Genomic DNA, 13,464 nt, shown 5'->3' on the forward strand with positions numbered 1-13,464 from the left:
TTAGTGTGCAGGCACTTACTGTGACCCATTACGAACCAGTATGACCCAGCAGTGTGTCCTGCCCAGTGATCAGTGCCACAGCCCTACCGGCTCCATAAAGACACATTTACTTGCACAGCCCTTTCCTGTTGTAACAAACAGCGTGACGTGGAGGGGCAGGTATCTCACTGACATCTCAAAGACAGCTGCCTCAGCACCTCAGTTATACCATGCTGCACCCAGACGGCTCTGTGAGCTGAGCTGCATTTTTGGTGTTTTGTTTTACAGGTGTACCAAGTGCACTGAATTTTACAAAACCATGACCTGAGCCCTCTGCATAGTACTTATTAATAGCAGTCTCAGCCTCGGGTGCTGTGTGCTGCATACTAACAAGTTGTTTTCATCCTTCCAGGCCATGGGAACTTCCTCCGCGCGCGCCAGCATCCTCATCCGCTCCTCGCGTGGTATTTGGAGCCTGCACGCAGCAGCTTGGCCTGACATGCTGCCTGCCAGAGCTTGAGGCTTGGGGCAGCCCACGGGGGACCTGCGGAGGTTTCGGTAGGTTACAGGTGATTGCACTTACAAGGGAAAAAAAGGAAGCCATCACTTGTTCAGGAGACTGTGTACAGGATTGGTGATAAGGAATATTTTTGCATTTTTTTTTTTATTACTGTGCAGACACCTTTTTCATAATTTCTCTTTTGTCTTGAGGTGAGACGGGCTGCCCACTATACCAGCAATATGATGCTATACTGCTGGCAGCCTTTCTTTCTCACAGCCCCACTATAAATGCAGGGCAAACAGGCAGGAAAGAAATGTGAAAAGGGAGGAAGTTGTGCCCTTCTGTTTCCCTTCTCCCATTTTCTGCCTGCTTTTTTCCTCTTTTTTTTTTGTTTTGTTGTTGTTGCCCTGGTACAAATGTAGGTACAACCCAACCCTCTGAGTCTCAACTAGCCAAATCAAGACAGCTGCAGGCTGCACTTAACCTGTGTAAACAGCAGTGAGAAGGTTTTGCTCAGGATGGGCTCAGTCAAGACATCAGCTCTGATTTCTCTTCTATCTCTTCTTGTAATAATGACAAGTGTTGCATGGTTTCTGCTCCATTGTTTGGGTCAAGAACACACTGTTTAATAGCCAATTATTTCATACCCTAAGGAAGTGTTGGGAAAGAAGCTCCTGGGAAGAGTGAACTTGTTTCAGGAAATGAGACTAATGTTCAGCAGGTGAGATGTTTCCCTTTGCTCTTATTCATAATACTGTCCCATCCCAGTGCAAGGCTGAAGTTGTTGCTATAAAAGGAATGGTTCAGATAAAGCATAATAATTTTCCCTGATTTTTTTTTTTTTCTTCTTCACAAAAAGTGAAGGTTTAGCCAGGGCATCATGGCAAAATTCCAGTTAGGTAATTAAATTCTGCTTACTGAAAATTCCCTTTTCAAAATCTCTCCCAGAATACAACCTGCTATTCCTCTGAGCACTTTAAAAGGACTGATTCGTTTTAACTTCACAGCTACCTGAATCCTGAAGCCTGCCAAAGTTATCCTTGACTTTCTAAACCAGAAAGCGCAGTTCCAGATGAAGCATCTAAAGCAACATTTCGCATGCTTCATTTTTGTTGTCTGAATTTATCTTTGAGTACAATTCACGCACTCAACCTGTGTACCAAGTGAGTCAGATTCTGCTGACTAGCAGGAGTAAACAAAATTATTTGCATGACAAAAGCAAATACTATGTAAAACTCTATTTTTATTAATATGTGGACTAGGTTGTGAATAAATCCAATTTGTGCATTGGATTTTACACATGCAAAAATACAATAATGAAAAAAACCTTCAAAGATAATCTGAGGTGTGCGGTCTGGAAAAGCAATCCAGAATAGATGATCCGCAGTATAAATTACTGCAATTTATTTTTTTAATTTACTCACGCTGCTTTAATTTATTATTGTTTATTCATTTGATAGATGGCATTTAATTTCAGTATAAGAGCTTCGGGATGAGTGTTTGATGGTAATGGTGAAAATTTATTCCTGGGCAGAAAGCCAGTGTGTCACAGCCATGTCCCACTTATGCCCTCCAAGCTGTATTTAAGTGGCCTTCTGCTGCCCTTGGGGTATGTTTTACACAGGAAGCTTAAAGCCTAATGCAGGCCTGCAGCTTGCTCACCAGCATGAGGGAAAGACGGCTTTCCCGGACTTCTGTTCTCTTCAGCAAGAAAATCAAATAACTGGATTACTGGCCTTCCAGTTGTGCTCAGCATAAATGGTTCAAAATCCCATTGTATTGAGCTTCTGAGGTGAAATGTAAATTGGTAAAGAAAACAAATATATTGAATTGCTCTAATGTCAGTAGCATTCCTGTTACCTGTTTGAGTGGAGTGGCTGTGACTGGTCTTTATACAGCTAAATATACATAAGACATCTGCTGCTGGGCTGTCTGTATGACAAAACAATATAGCAAAAAAGACCCACCCACAACAACCTACTAGCGCACAGATTAATGCAGGTTTTCCTTCTTTGCTTATTTTCATCTTTGGAATAGAGAATGAAAGCAAACAGATAAATTCATTGCAGGGTTAAAATTACCTGAAGATCTATGCAGAACATGAAATATTGGGGCTGATAGTGCAGAACTTTATTGCTTTTTTCTGCTTATACCTTCATATACATTGACTTGAATTTCCTGCCCTCAGTCTATTTTTGTTACCTGCACATATGTTATATATTTATCTAGGGCTCAATTCTATTTGTTGTGTTGTGTTCATAAAGATATAATATCAGCTAAGACTGAGAGAAGCATCATAACACATTTTAGATCACTTTATTGACAATATTTTGCATATTCACACATACATACCATGATCCAAAAAATTTTGAGGCAAATCATTCAAATATGCAAAATAAACAAGTCCACGAGCAACTGTAGCTGAGATAAATCCCTATTCTTTACTTCTGTTGAGAAGGAAATTTCTCAAACAGGCAAGGATTTGATCCTTACATTTTATGTGAGTGGTTTCTCTACATGTTTCTTGTTACCATCCTTTTGTATTTGTGTCTATAGAGCACTAAACAGCTATTGAAAAAAGGCTGTCACCATGATAGCATGTGCATTTATTTCCCTTCACCATTTTGATGAATACAGCATGTACAGGGAGCAGAGGGCTGCAACCTCTGATGATGTAAGCTGGTAGCTCCTGTGTTCAAGTGAAATTTTTTGCTGGCCAGATATCTGACTAGAAATTGTAATGACTTGGGTTATTATAGAGAAAAACTCACTGATCAAATACACATTAAATTAAAATCTGAGATACATTTTTGTACCTTTTTGAGAATCTAGCACATGCTTTAGAGCATATTTGTATTAATAAGATAACAAACACATAATGGATGTGGCACTTACCCACCTGAATAACATCTTCAAGTTAAAAAAGAAAAAAAGATTGATAAACAATGCATTCCATTAGTTCTCTCTTTAACAACTAATAAACTTCCTGTTCATTAAGTTATTACATGCCATTCCTCATCTTACAAATAGAACCCGTAATTCATTTTTACCCAGAGCTGCACATTCTTTAAGTCTACAGACTAAATTACCAGAGTACATTTTGTCAATAACGCTTCTGTTTTGTGGGGGAAGGACGGAGCAGCTAAGTAAAGTAATATGAAATGCAAGCCATTTTTTGTGTCAGAGGTCATTTATTTGCTTCAATATTGCATTTATAATCTATTCGTGCATTCGCTAAACGATGATTATTATGGAAATCCCATGGTTAATCACTGTGCTACATTTAAAATGTTCCACATTTTATTGCAGACTGTTACACTTGTGAATCTACAGAGTTATCTTGGACAGTAAACTGTCCTTTTGCAATGAATTGCTGACAATCTATTAGTTCAGTTGCACATTTACTGAAAGATAAAGGCTTTCTTCTGTGAGCAGTGGGAAAGCCGCAGAGGCAAACAAAAATCATCCATATTCTGCAGTCCTAAACCAAAAGACTTGTCATTTCTGAAGCCAGAAGAGCCCAGCACAGATGCAGGCAGCCAGTGAACCTTTCTGTGTGGGAAGTTATATGGGACTAATTTGTGTCCTAGACCAAGTTTCCAATGCTACTCTTCTCACCAGGGCTTGAAGTGGGATTAGTGTTCTCTGAGTATAATATATAGTATCTATTTGGAAAAAAATACAACCTAGTGATAAAATGCTTGCCCGGGGAGTGGGATAGAGCGGTCGGGGTTCTTTGCAGCTTACAGTGATTTAAAACCACTTCTGCTGCCCAGAAAGCAGGCAATCAAGATGGGGAAAAAAGATGCAGCCTCCCATTTGCTCTCCCGGCCTGGCATTCAGCTGGATGCTCAGGTACGGGTCCCAGTGGGTACCCCATGAGAAAGCATTCCATGAGGAGGGGGTGCAAGAGAGAGCTGGGTGTGGTAAGGCAAAGAGGCCATGCAGCAGCAGCTCCCATGCCCCCAGATCCCAGCACGTTTAGTTCAGGGGTGGGGGACAGACCCTGGAGAGCATCCCAGCACCTTCCTTGTAGAGGAGCTGCACCAACCCTGGGGATGCTCAGAGCCTCCCCCATCTCTCCCCCTTCTCATTAGAAGCTGGAAGCTGTCTGCTTTTTCTCTTCAGTGGAAACGAGCATCCGTGAGCAGTCATAATTTTCACCAGAGGAAAAAAAAAAAAGCCCTCCCCCCACAACTGTCCCTGGGGGAATTAGATGGTTCAATTTGCTGCAAGCACACTAGCAATTAAGCATCACCTATATACGGGGATAGGCGTTAAGTCAGTATTAGTCTGAGTAAGGAAAGGGATGAAAAAGATAAGCACTGAACAGGAGTAGTCAAGACTGGATGCTCTTAGGGGGATGAATACATTTTTAACTGATCCAGATGTGTCCAAAATACTGTATTGTGTTACCATACTTGAATATCAGCTAGTACTTCTTCCCATTGAGTTTGCGCAACAAATCCGTAGGCAATCATTGTCAATGGAAGAAATAATAGTGTCACTGGAAAGCACCTTTTTAAAAAGAAGAGTTGTAAAAGGGTGCTATGACAACATACAATGGGGTTATGACAACTACAGACTGAAATATAAATGAGAGATCAATGAAAAATATAATGTTTTTAAAAAATTGAAAATTTAATAAATGAAAGGGGAACAAAAAGTTTCTTACTGATGCTTTTACCCATATCGTTCCTCTCTCTTGGTCTTAGCTCCATCCAGACTTGAACCCCACTGAGAATATGTCCTGACTTCACAGTATGGGAACCATGCTGCCTCGGCTATATTATTGCTTTAAGGTAACTTCTGAGGCACATAGAAATGTATGATTGCTTCTGTGACAGCTCTCTAGACATGCCCTTATTGAAGCATTTGTAAAATTGGATTGATCTAGATAGCTAGATAGTGAAATATTCAGTATTCTAATTGAGTTTCTTTATCTACCATCACTCTTTATTGTGATTGTAGCCTGTGTAATTTGATTACCAATTTGTAACCTTAGCACATAATATATGAAAATTACCAGTCATCTGAAGACACTGGAAATGTTCAGAGGAATCGGAAAAGTAGAATGGGAGCTGTGGGCCTTCTGCCCACAGAAATTAGTGACTGCTGGCAGCTGGAGTCTAGCCTCCAAACCTCTAGCACAATGTAAGTTCATTTAGACTAGCTGACACCTCCTGAGACCCTTACTCTGAACATACCTGGTATTTTTGGGCTTCTGCTTTATGTTCAAAAAAACCCCAGCCAACCCCTACCACCATCACCACGAGCAAAAAAAAAAAAAAAAAAGCACAACAAAACATGATAATCTTGAAGCTTGTTGTTTTCTTTATCAGGGAGAGTTTTAATGAGAAAGTTTAACTCATTAATGTTATGCTTTGTACTAATTAGGTGAAAGTGTTTTTTCCTCTGCAAGCTGTTCCTGTTATCTGGCAGTCTTGAGGTAGGAGGTAGCATCCATAAATAGTGCTGGCTTACTTTAGTCTTTCTTATTTTTAAATTCAAATCTGTTATTGACTACTATAGCATTTATATTCTGTAGGCAGAAGTTAAAATAGACATTTAGGAGCTACATGCTGTTTGTATAGTTCCAGGACTGTGATATATATGCTCAACCTTTCTGCTATAATGTATGCTGTTTCAGTAGGAAGACAATTTATGATTCAAAATAATACATTTGACAACATGAGCGGTCTAGGTCACATCTAGCAACTTAAGCATGTATTCTTGCTTATTGTTATTCAAAAAAAAAAAAAAAAGCTAGTTGAGATCAGCATTCATTGCTGACATGCTGGCTATCCTTGCATGCCGGCTGTTTTTATTTTGCAGGCCTATGATGAGCTGCTGTGATCGTCTTTTTTTTTTTTTTCATCCTCTTTTTTTTCCTACTGACTGAATAAATTGCACGTCCTGGAGCTGGAGTCCTTGGTAAGCTGTAATTCTTGACCATAAGACCTATATGTTTAAACTGAATGATCCACTACTCGGAGGAGTGATGTCTTCTTTTATAACCCTCTTGTTCTGGTAGACAGTAAACCATTGCTATATACTAGGAAGACAGGGGCACACTGACCATACTCGGGTCTTTCCCTGAGTTTTGCAGGTACTTCTGTCGGTGCTGTGGGGCTCCTCACAACTCACACATGCAGGTCCTGTCACAAGTCATGGTATTTTTTTTCTCCAGACTATATGTGTAATACTTGAACTCCAATAATTCCTGGTAGTGTTTGTTCCTCTCTTTGAAGCCAATTTAAATATGTATTTTATATTCAAACTCATTTTTAAGAATGTTATTATTCCTGCTAGCATTTCTTTATCTGCCCAGAAAATGTTTTTCTTTTTCCAGACAGATTCCATTCCTCCTACCTCCTATTTGCTCAGACACTTTCTAAGTGTAGAGCATTACTATACTGAGAAAGCACAGCCTTTTCACTGACTCTATGACTTTGACAATTGCACTTACTGTAATTTTTCTTCTCTCCTGTCCATCCTTCAATCCAGAAATATTATTTTATTCTTTCTGAGATTTTTTTTTTTTACTTGAAATTCCTTGGGCTTTGCTTTAAAGCCAGGCATGAAGAACTGGACAAGGCTGGGATGCATAAGAAAGGGGCGAAGAGGATTGTTTTCCACAGAACAGTCAGAAAACAGATACACTTGGGCAGTCCTGCTCTGTAACATTGCATTAAGGACAATTGCATGGTGCTACATTGCATGGCTGTCTAAACATGAACGAATAATACATATTTTCATGGCTTCTTTGTATGAAATTATTTTTCATTCATAAAAGCAAGGTAACATACGGTATTTTTTGTCATGTTGGATATTATGATTGAAAAAAAACACCCTCTAAACCACCAAAGACCACCCTTCTCTTTCTTTTATCGGGTTTCTACTAGCAAGTAGTATGATTTATAATTTCATGAGAAACCGTGTTTCCATGTTTTTAAATATAATATCTAAGTACTGATTTTATTTTCCTGTTTAATTTATTCTCTGGCCTTCAGTGAATGCACTGGGCTGATTAAATTATTATCCCAATAATGAGATTTGACACAATCTATGCCAGTTACCTATGTGACCTGCTAAGTAGGTTAATTGGCAACCCTGAATAATTATCAGTCACCTCATCCTGCTGACTGAGAGTTTGACAGTAAATGAAACATAAAGGTGCTGAAAAAGACAGTTTTTGATTTTGAACTTCTGAATTGCTTCAAAGAAACCATTTAATAGTAGCTTTTTTAAAATGCAGGAATTCTAAAATAGCTTTTAAACATTTTGGTCATATGAAAATATAGATGTTTGCTCTTCTGTATCAATATGGTTTCCTAGGAGGAAAAAAAAAAAAAGTCTGTGGCATATTAGATAAACAGATTCCCATTCTGCAAATTGCTTGTATAAGTGAATTGTTGCATCCTCCGAGAGTGAGATCAGAAGTAAGCAAAAATCCAAAAAGTCCATGTGATATTTGTGGTGACATTGCAAGAATCATGCTTTAATGCTTTTTTGTGAAACCTTGAGAACTAGAAATTAACTTTTATTGTTCAATGAAAGCTGTGAGTCTTCTGTATTCCCATTTCTCCAGGAAATAGAGTTTAGAAAAATAAATATTACGGTACCTGGTGACACTGACAAGTATTGTGTATATATCTTTTCTACTTTTTTCATTTTTGAAAAGCCAAAATGGTATTTCTTTCTGCTCTAGGAAGTAGAAAATTGGAACTTAGAGGGGAAGCAAAGTAGACTTCTGGGGATGAGAAGATAGGGAAAAATACACGAGATTTAAACGTGCACTCTTTTCCCAAGTTAAGTGGCTCAAATTAGTGGTCCAGAACCATGGTCTTGGTCAGACTTTGCCCAAAGTCATTCCTCTGCCCTGGCCAGAAATCCCCACAAAACTTGGGGTAGAAAGAACAATCAAAGACCCCATTCCTTGTCATCAACAGCTAATGAGTGCAGGATCAGTTGTCTTCACAGGGACCCCTGGGAGACCCTGCTTGTGCCCCAGGAGCCAGGAGGAGATGCTCTGCCTCCTGCTTGGGGAACCTTGCACCACCGCCTGCCCTGAGTCAGCCCTTCCTCACTCCAACCCTGCAGCTTGCAAGCACAGGCACGGCTTTTCCTGTGCCACCTCACACATCATATCAGTGCGGTTCTGCAGAAATTAGAAGCTCACAGAGTGCCAGTGTCACAGCCCCTCTGACTGCCACAGCCATTCCTCATCCTCCAGCTTCATGTAAGCATACTTCTGCTGGAAAGCAGAGGGTGTTGTGTACAGAAAAAAAAGATTCTTCACATAGATATACCCAATCCAAAGCTATTTTGATCTTTCCGTTGGCTTCTGGGCTTTGCAGTGGGCTGACATAATTCAGCAGAGGAGCCCGGCTAGGATGAAATCACTTAAGCCTGAGCCTGACAAGTGAGCAGAGCTGAGGTTTCAAGACGGCCAGTCACATGTTAAAATCAAACATATGCTCAAGTGTTTTTTTGGATCATGGCCATATTGAACCATAATGACCTAAATGGATTTACTCCCCAGACAAATTTGCCCTTCCCTTTCCTCCTGCACGCACATACATTTTCACCCTGTACAATCACATACATATGTCTTTTTCTAGTTCTTAAGTGCTACTTTTATTGAAAACTTTATGGCTTGTTTAATCTCTTCTAACCATGGCTTTATTTCCTCTCTTGATTTCCTCTATGATTCATCAACTCCTACCCAAAGGATTTCAATTTCACTGTACAAATTTAATCAAAGCAAAATTGTTAGGGCTTATCAAAGAAGCTGCGCTGTCTCTTTGTGCTCCATCATCTTGCCCCCCACCCCAAGGAAAGACAAAGAAGGTGATGAAGATGCACATTGGGTGAAACTGCTGTCTACAAATGGCAGCAATAATGTCTTTCAACTCACTGCTGGTGAAATTTTTTGCAGGTATGTGGTCCTGATGTCTAAAATTATAGGCATTTAAATGTCAGGTAGCAGGGGAGAAAAAAAAAAGAGGTATGATAGTAGAATAGCAAAGAACTGATGTCTTGGTGATAGTTATAAGGTCTTTTATTCCTTAAAAATAGCACAGCTTTACAAAGTTGTTATCTTACCTGATAGGAAATAAAGGGCTGCTCATATTTTGCAACTTATTACTTGTTGCTTGTTGATTACATAAGTGTTTTTGAATGAGGGAGCACTCTAAGGTCCTGACAGAAGCTAAACTGACATGACTTCTGTCTTTCCTTTTTATTATGATCATCAATAGTTCACTTGTAAGGAATATAATTGCTCTTTGTGACTGTATTAGACATTCTTCTGGGAGAGCTAGCTAAAATTTGAGAGCAGAAAAGCATTTCTGGAAAAAAACAACAACAACAACCACCCACACTATGCCAGACAAATCAATAATAAGCGGATAGAACTGAATTTGAGACTTCTGGGTTGGGTTAGAACCTAAATCAAGGCACTATTGACTCTGTAAAGCCTGTATTTTAAGAGGTGGCTATACCAAAATCAATATTACCGTGACATACGTTCTTGCTTTGGTGGAAATCTTCCCATTAATTTGTGCAAGCAAATCCATTCCACAATTATATTTCTTTTCTTGAGCTAAAGTCTTCTATTTGGTATGTGTGATCAACGTACTGTGGCTCTATGTAACTTAACAAAAGGTGGATTGTACGTGGTATCACCAGTGATCTCTACTTATGACATTTAAGAAGGAAATGAAATAATCTATGCAAATTCTTCAATGTGTATATTATGTACAACTCATATAAATTCTCTACCAGCTGTTCACCATTACCTCAGAAATTATTCTTTTCTAGAAAAAGCATACTTGCATACATTGGTCATCAGAAACTAGAAGCATGAACTATGCATTAATGATCTAATGCTTTACACTTAGGCAGTCTCCCATCCAAGATCTTCATGTTCTATCCAATATGAAATTACTTAAATGCGCCACATCTCTTTAAAAGGTAAATATTTGTATACCCATAAAGATTTGAGGGCAAATGAAAATTCTGCCTGCCTCTGCTCTTACTCAGGCATGAGTCTTGTGATCACAATCACAGAATGGTTAAGGTTGGAAGGGGCCTCTGGAAGCCATCTGGTCCCATCCCTGCTTAAGCAGGGACACCCAGAGCAGGTTGCCCAGGACCACATCCATGCAGCTTTTGAATATCTCTAGGGAGGGAGACCCCACACTGTCTCTGTGCATCCTGTGCCAGGGCTCTATCACCCACACAGTAAAGAAGTGCTTCCTGGTGTTCAGACGGAACCTCTTGTATTCTAGTTTGTGCCCATTGCCTCCTGTCCTGCTGCTGGGCAGCACTGAAAATAGCATTTTCATAGGTATTTGTAACTGCTAAGAACCCCCTGAGCCTCATGTTCTCCAGGCTGAATAATCCCAACCATCTCAACCTCTCCTCATAGGAGAGGTGCTCCAGTTCATTGATCTTGGTGGCCCTACATTGGACCCTTCCCATTATGTCTAGGTCTCTCTTGTAGTGGGGAGCCCAGAACTGGACACAGCACTCCAGGTGTGGCCTCACCAGGTCTGAGTAGAGAGGAAGGAGCTCCTCTCTTCACCTGCTGCAGATACTTTGCCTAATGCAGCCAAGAGTACTGTGGGCACATTGCTTACTTGTGTTCAACCTCACGTCCACCAGGACTCGTAGGACTCTGTACTTCTCCTTGTTGAGCTTCGTGGGATTCTTGCAGTCATTTCACATACGCACATCTTCCAAATTGCATTCCTAAAAATACAAGTTAGAAAAAATGGTTTTGATAATATGAATGCGAACGCCTTTTTGTACAATTAATACCCACGTACTGTTTGATGCCTAGTAGCGATTACTTCTGCAGGAGGTAAGGTACACTTCAGTGATACTGCACTTGGCTAAAGCACTTGGGCTGATCCTGACATTCAAGGAAGCACAGTGGGGCGTAATAGCTTAGCCATACCTGTATGGTTCCTGTGTAGAACTGATTTGTGTTGGCCATTTTGGAGCATACCTCGTACAAACCAGTCTCTTTGTGCACCTGCCTAAATAGACTTGCTTTAAATAATTTTGAAAATAAGGTTTCTGTATCTTTACATTTACATGAGCATTTCAAGTAGACATGATACAGTGTTAGCTTGCTATAAAAGCTGCTCAAAAATCTGAACCTAGTCTCCAAAATTAAACCATCAAACACACCATTCCCAGGCCCCTCTCTTCTGCAGGATTTTAGAACAAAAACCATCACCAATCTTTTGAAGAACTGTTTAGTAGAGCAAAACTACTGCACTCCCAGTAGCTCATTATGCTAGAAAAATGCATCTGTCATCACAGGTAACATTTCCTAACTTCCAGTGTCTCTGATTTTTGCATGTGCTAGCAGTCCTCCCTTATCTGTCTCATAAGTATTCTGTGTGTGGTATTTATGAGATAATATCCAGGTATGATGTTTAATCTCTTAGCAGGAAAAAGACAAAAACAAAAACAAAAACCACACGATGGGCTTACTCGGTAATTCCTTCTGACTAGTGCTTTGAAGATCCTATTTTCCATCCTCTGATATGACCAAATTATTACTTCAGCAAAACTGGTAGCCTGCAGTGACAACACACACACAGCTGAAGTGTTAATAATAGCTCATTTCACACATATGCACATCCTCCAAATTGCATTCCTAAGAATAGAGGTTAGAAAAACATATTTGATAATATGAATGTGAAAGGGTATTTTTGTACAATTAATACACACATACTGTTTGATGCTTAGTACTGATTGCTTCTGCTACTACAGGAGATAATGTCTATTTAAGTATATGAAATAACTATACTGACTGTTAGCCCTGTGATCCCAATAAAGTAAAAGTTTTGAATTAATAAATGGTTCTACCATCATTTTTTTCAGGACATTTTAATGTCTCAGAGTTAAAATCAGATTTTTTCCTGAGATAGAAGGAAGAACTGCACCCTTCTGGGTAAAACGGTCCCTACAGAACTAGTGAAATATAAGCTTTAAATTTGTATGCGTTGTAAAATACGGTTCACTGCAGCATGATAAAATGTCTAACAAAAGGTAGGTAGAATACACAAATGCTTGAGGGACTGGAGACTTCCTCAGTAATGTGTGATTGTAATAATGAAGTTCAATAACGAACGATTCATTGCGGCTAGAGGTGGTTAGAAATGTAATGGCTGTATCTTCTCCTGATGAATTGCTTTATCAACTTCTCTGAGATTATGTCATATTATGGGAAGTTTCCAACAGGGGACTGAAAATGCAGAAACTCTCTTCACAAAGGAAAACTGCACGGGCGATCGCCCTAGTTTCCACACAGCTTGCACTCTAAATTTTGCTGAAGGAGCAGTTCATTTAGAAGCCAGATTCGGTGCCTGAGTCCCACAGAGCAAGGGGCTGGGCAGAATTAGCTCTTCAGCTCCCCTCAGCTTCCTCTGCCCCACAGTGGATGCCAGTTATCGCCCCTGTGCCATCTCTGCATTATGCGAGGCCACTTTTAAGAACCAGGTCAGTATCTCATGTTAAGAGTAACCAGTCAGAAAGATCCATTAACCCGCTAAAAGAAAGTCATTTCATAAAATAAATCAATTTGTACCACCAAAGGAACTATTAAAATTTGACAGGCAATGTCACAGTTTTGGATGGGAAAAAAAAAAAAGACCTGAAGAGGTCTGATGCTAAATGGCAATGATTTCATTCAGTACCAGTAAGCAATTGCTATCTCTTGTTTGCAGTTTAGGAATCTCTTTGGTTCCTGAGAATACAAAACAAGCCAAACAGGCTAGCAATGTACCTTTACTATGCTTTACGTATATGTAAATAGTTTGGACTGAATAGGGTCCTGTCTAACTTTATATAATGACAGATAAGAGTAGAAAATAGCTGTGTTCCTAATTAATGAATTTTCACTACAATAAATTTCTTCTTGTGAAGTCTGTATGACAGATGAAGATCCAATTACAGGTACA

General features: G+C 39.6%; 1 protein-coding gene and 1 long non-coding RNA gene across 24 annotated transcripts in view; one reads left to right on the forward strand and one right to left on the reverse strand.

Annotated features, from left to right (window-relative positions):
- LOC106037701 (uncharacterized) overlaps window positions 1-13,464 on the forward strand; it is a 479,206-nt gene that overhangs the window by 434,085 nt on the left and 31,657 nt on the right. For 6 of the 20 annotated variants that reach the window (XM_067005321.1, XM_067005322.1, XM_067005327.1 and 3 more), the window contains exons 2-5: window positions 392-537; window positions 1,135-1,202; window positions 5,197-6,415; window positions 9,216-9,422. In XM_067005321.1, coding sequence (XP_066861422.1) covers window positions 392-537; window positions 1,135-1,202; window positions 5,197-5,235 — 253 coding nt within the window. In that variant the 3' untranslated portion in view covers window positions 5,236-6,415; window positions 9,216-9,422. The remainder of the gene's footprint in view (window positions 1-391; window positions 538-1,134; window positions 1,203-5,196; window positions 6,416-9,215; window positions 9,423-13,464) is intronic. The other 14 variants (XR_010834890.1, XR_010834892.1, XR_010834891.1 and 11 more) reach the window with 9 other exon arrangements.
- The window catches only part of LOC106037703 (uncharacterized), a 129,513-nt gene continuing 125,921 nt past the window's right edge, over window positions 9,873-13,464 (reverse strand). For all 4 annotated transcript variants that reach the window (XR_010834897.1, XR_010834895.1, XR_010834896.1 and 1 more), the window contains one exon: window positions 9,873-11,239. This is a non-coding gene — a long non-coding RNA (uncharacterized lncRNA). The remainder of the gene's footprint in view (window positions 11,240-13,464) is intronic.

Source organism: Anser cygnoides, chromosome 13 (genome assembly GCF_040182565.1).
Source record: "Anser cygnoides isolate HZ-2024a breed goose chromosome 13, Taihu_goose_T2T_genome, whole genome shotgun sequence".
NCBI classification, from domain to species: domain Eukaryota; kingdom Metazoa; phylum Chordata; class Aves; order Anseriformes; family Anatidae; genus Anser; species Anser cygnoides.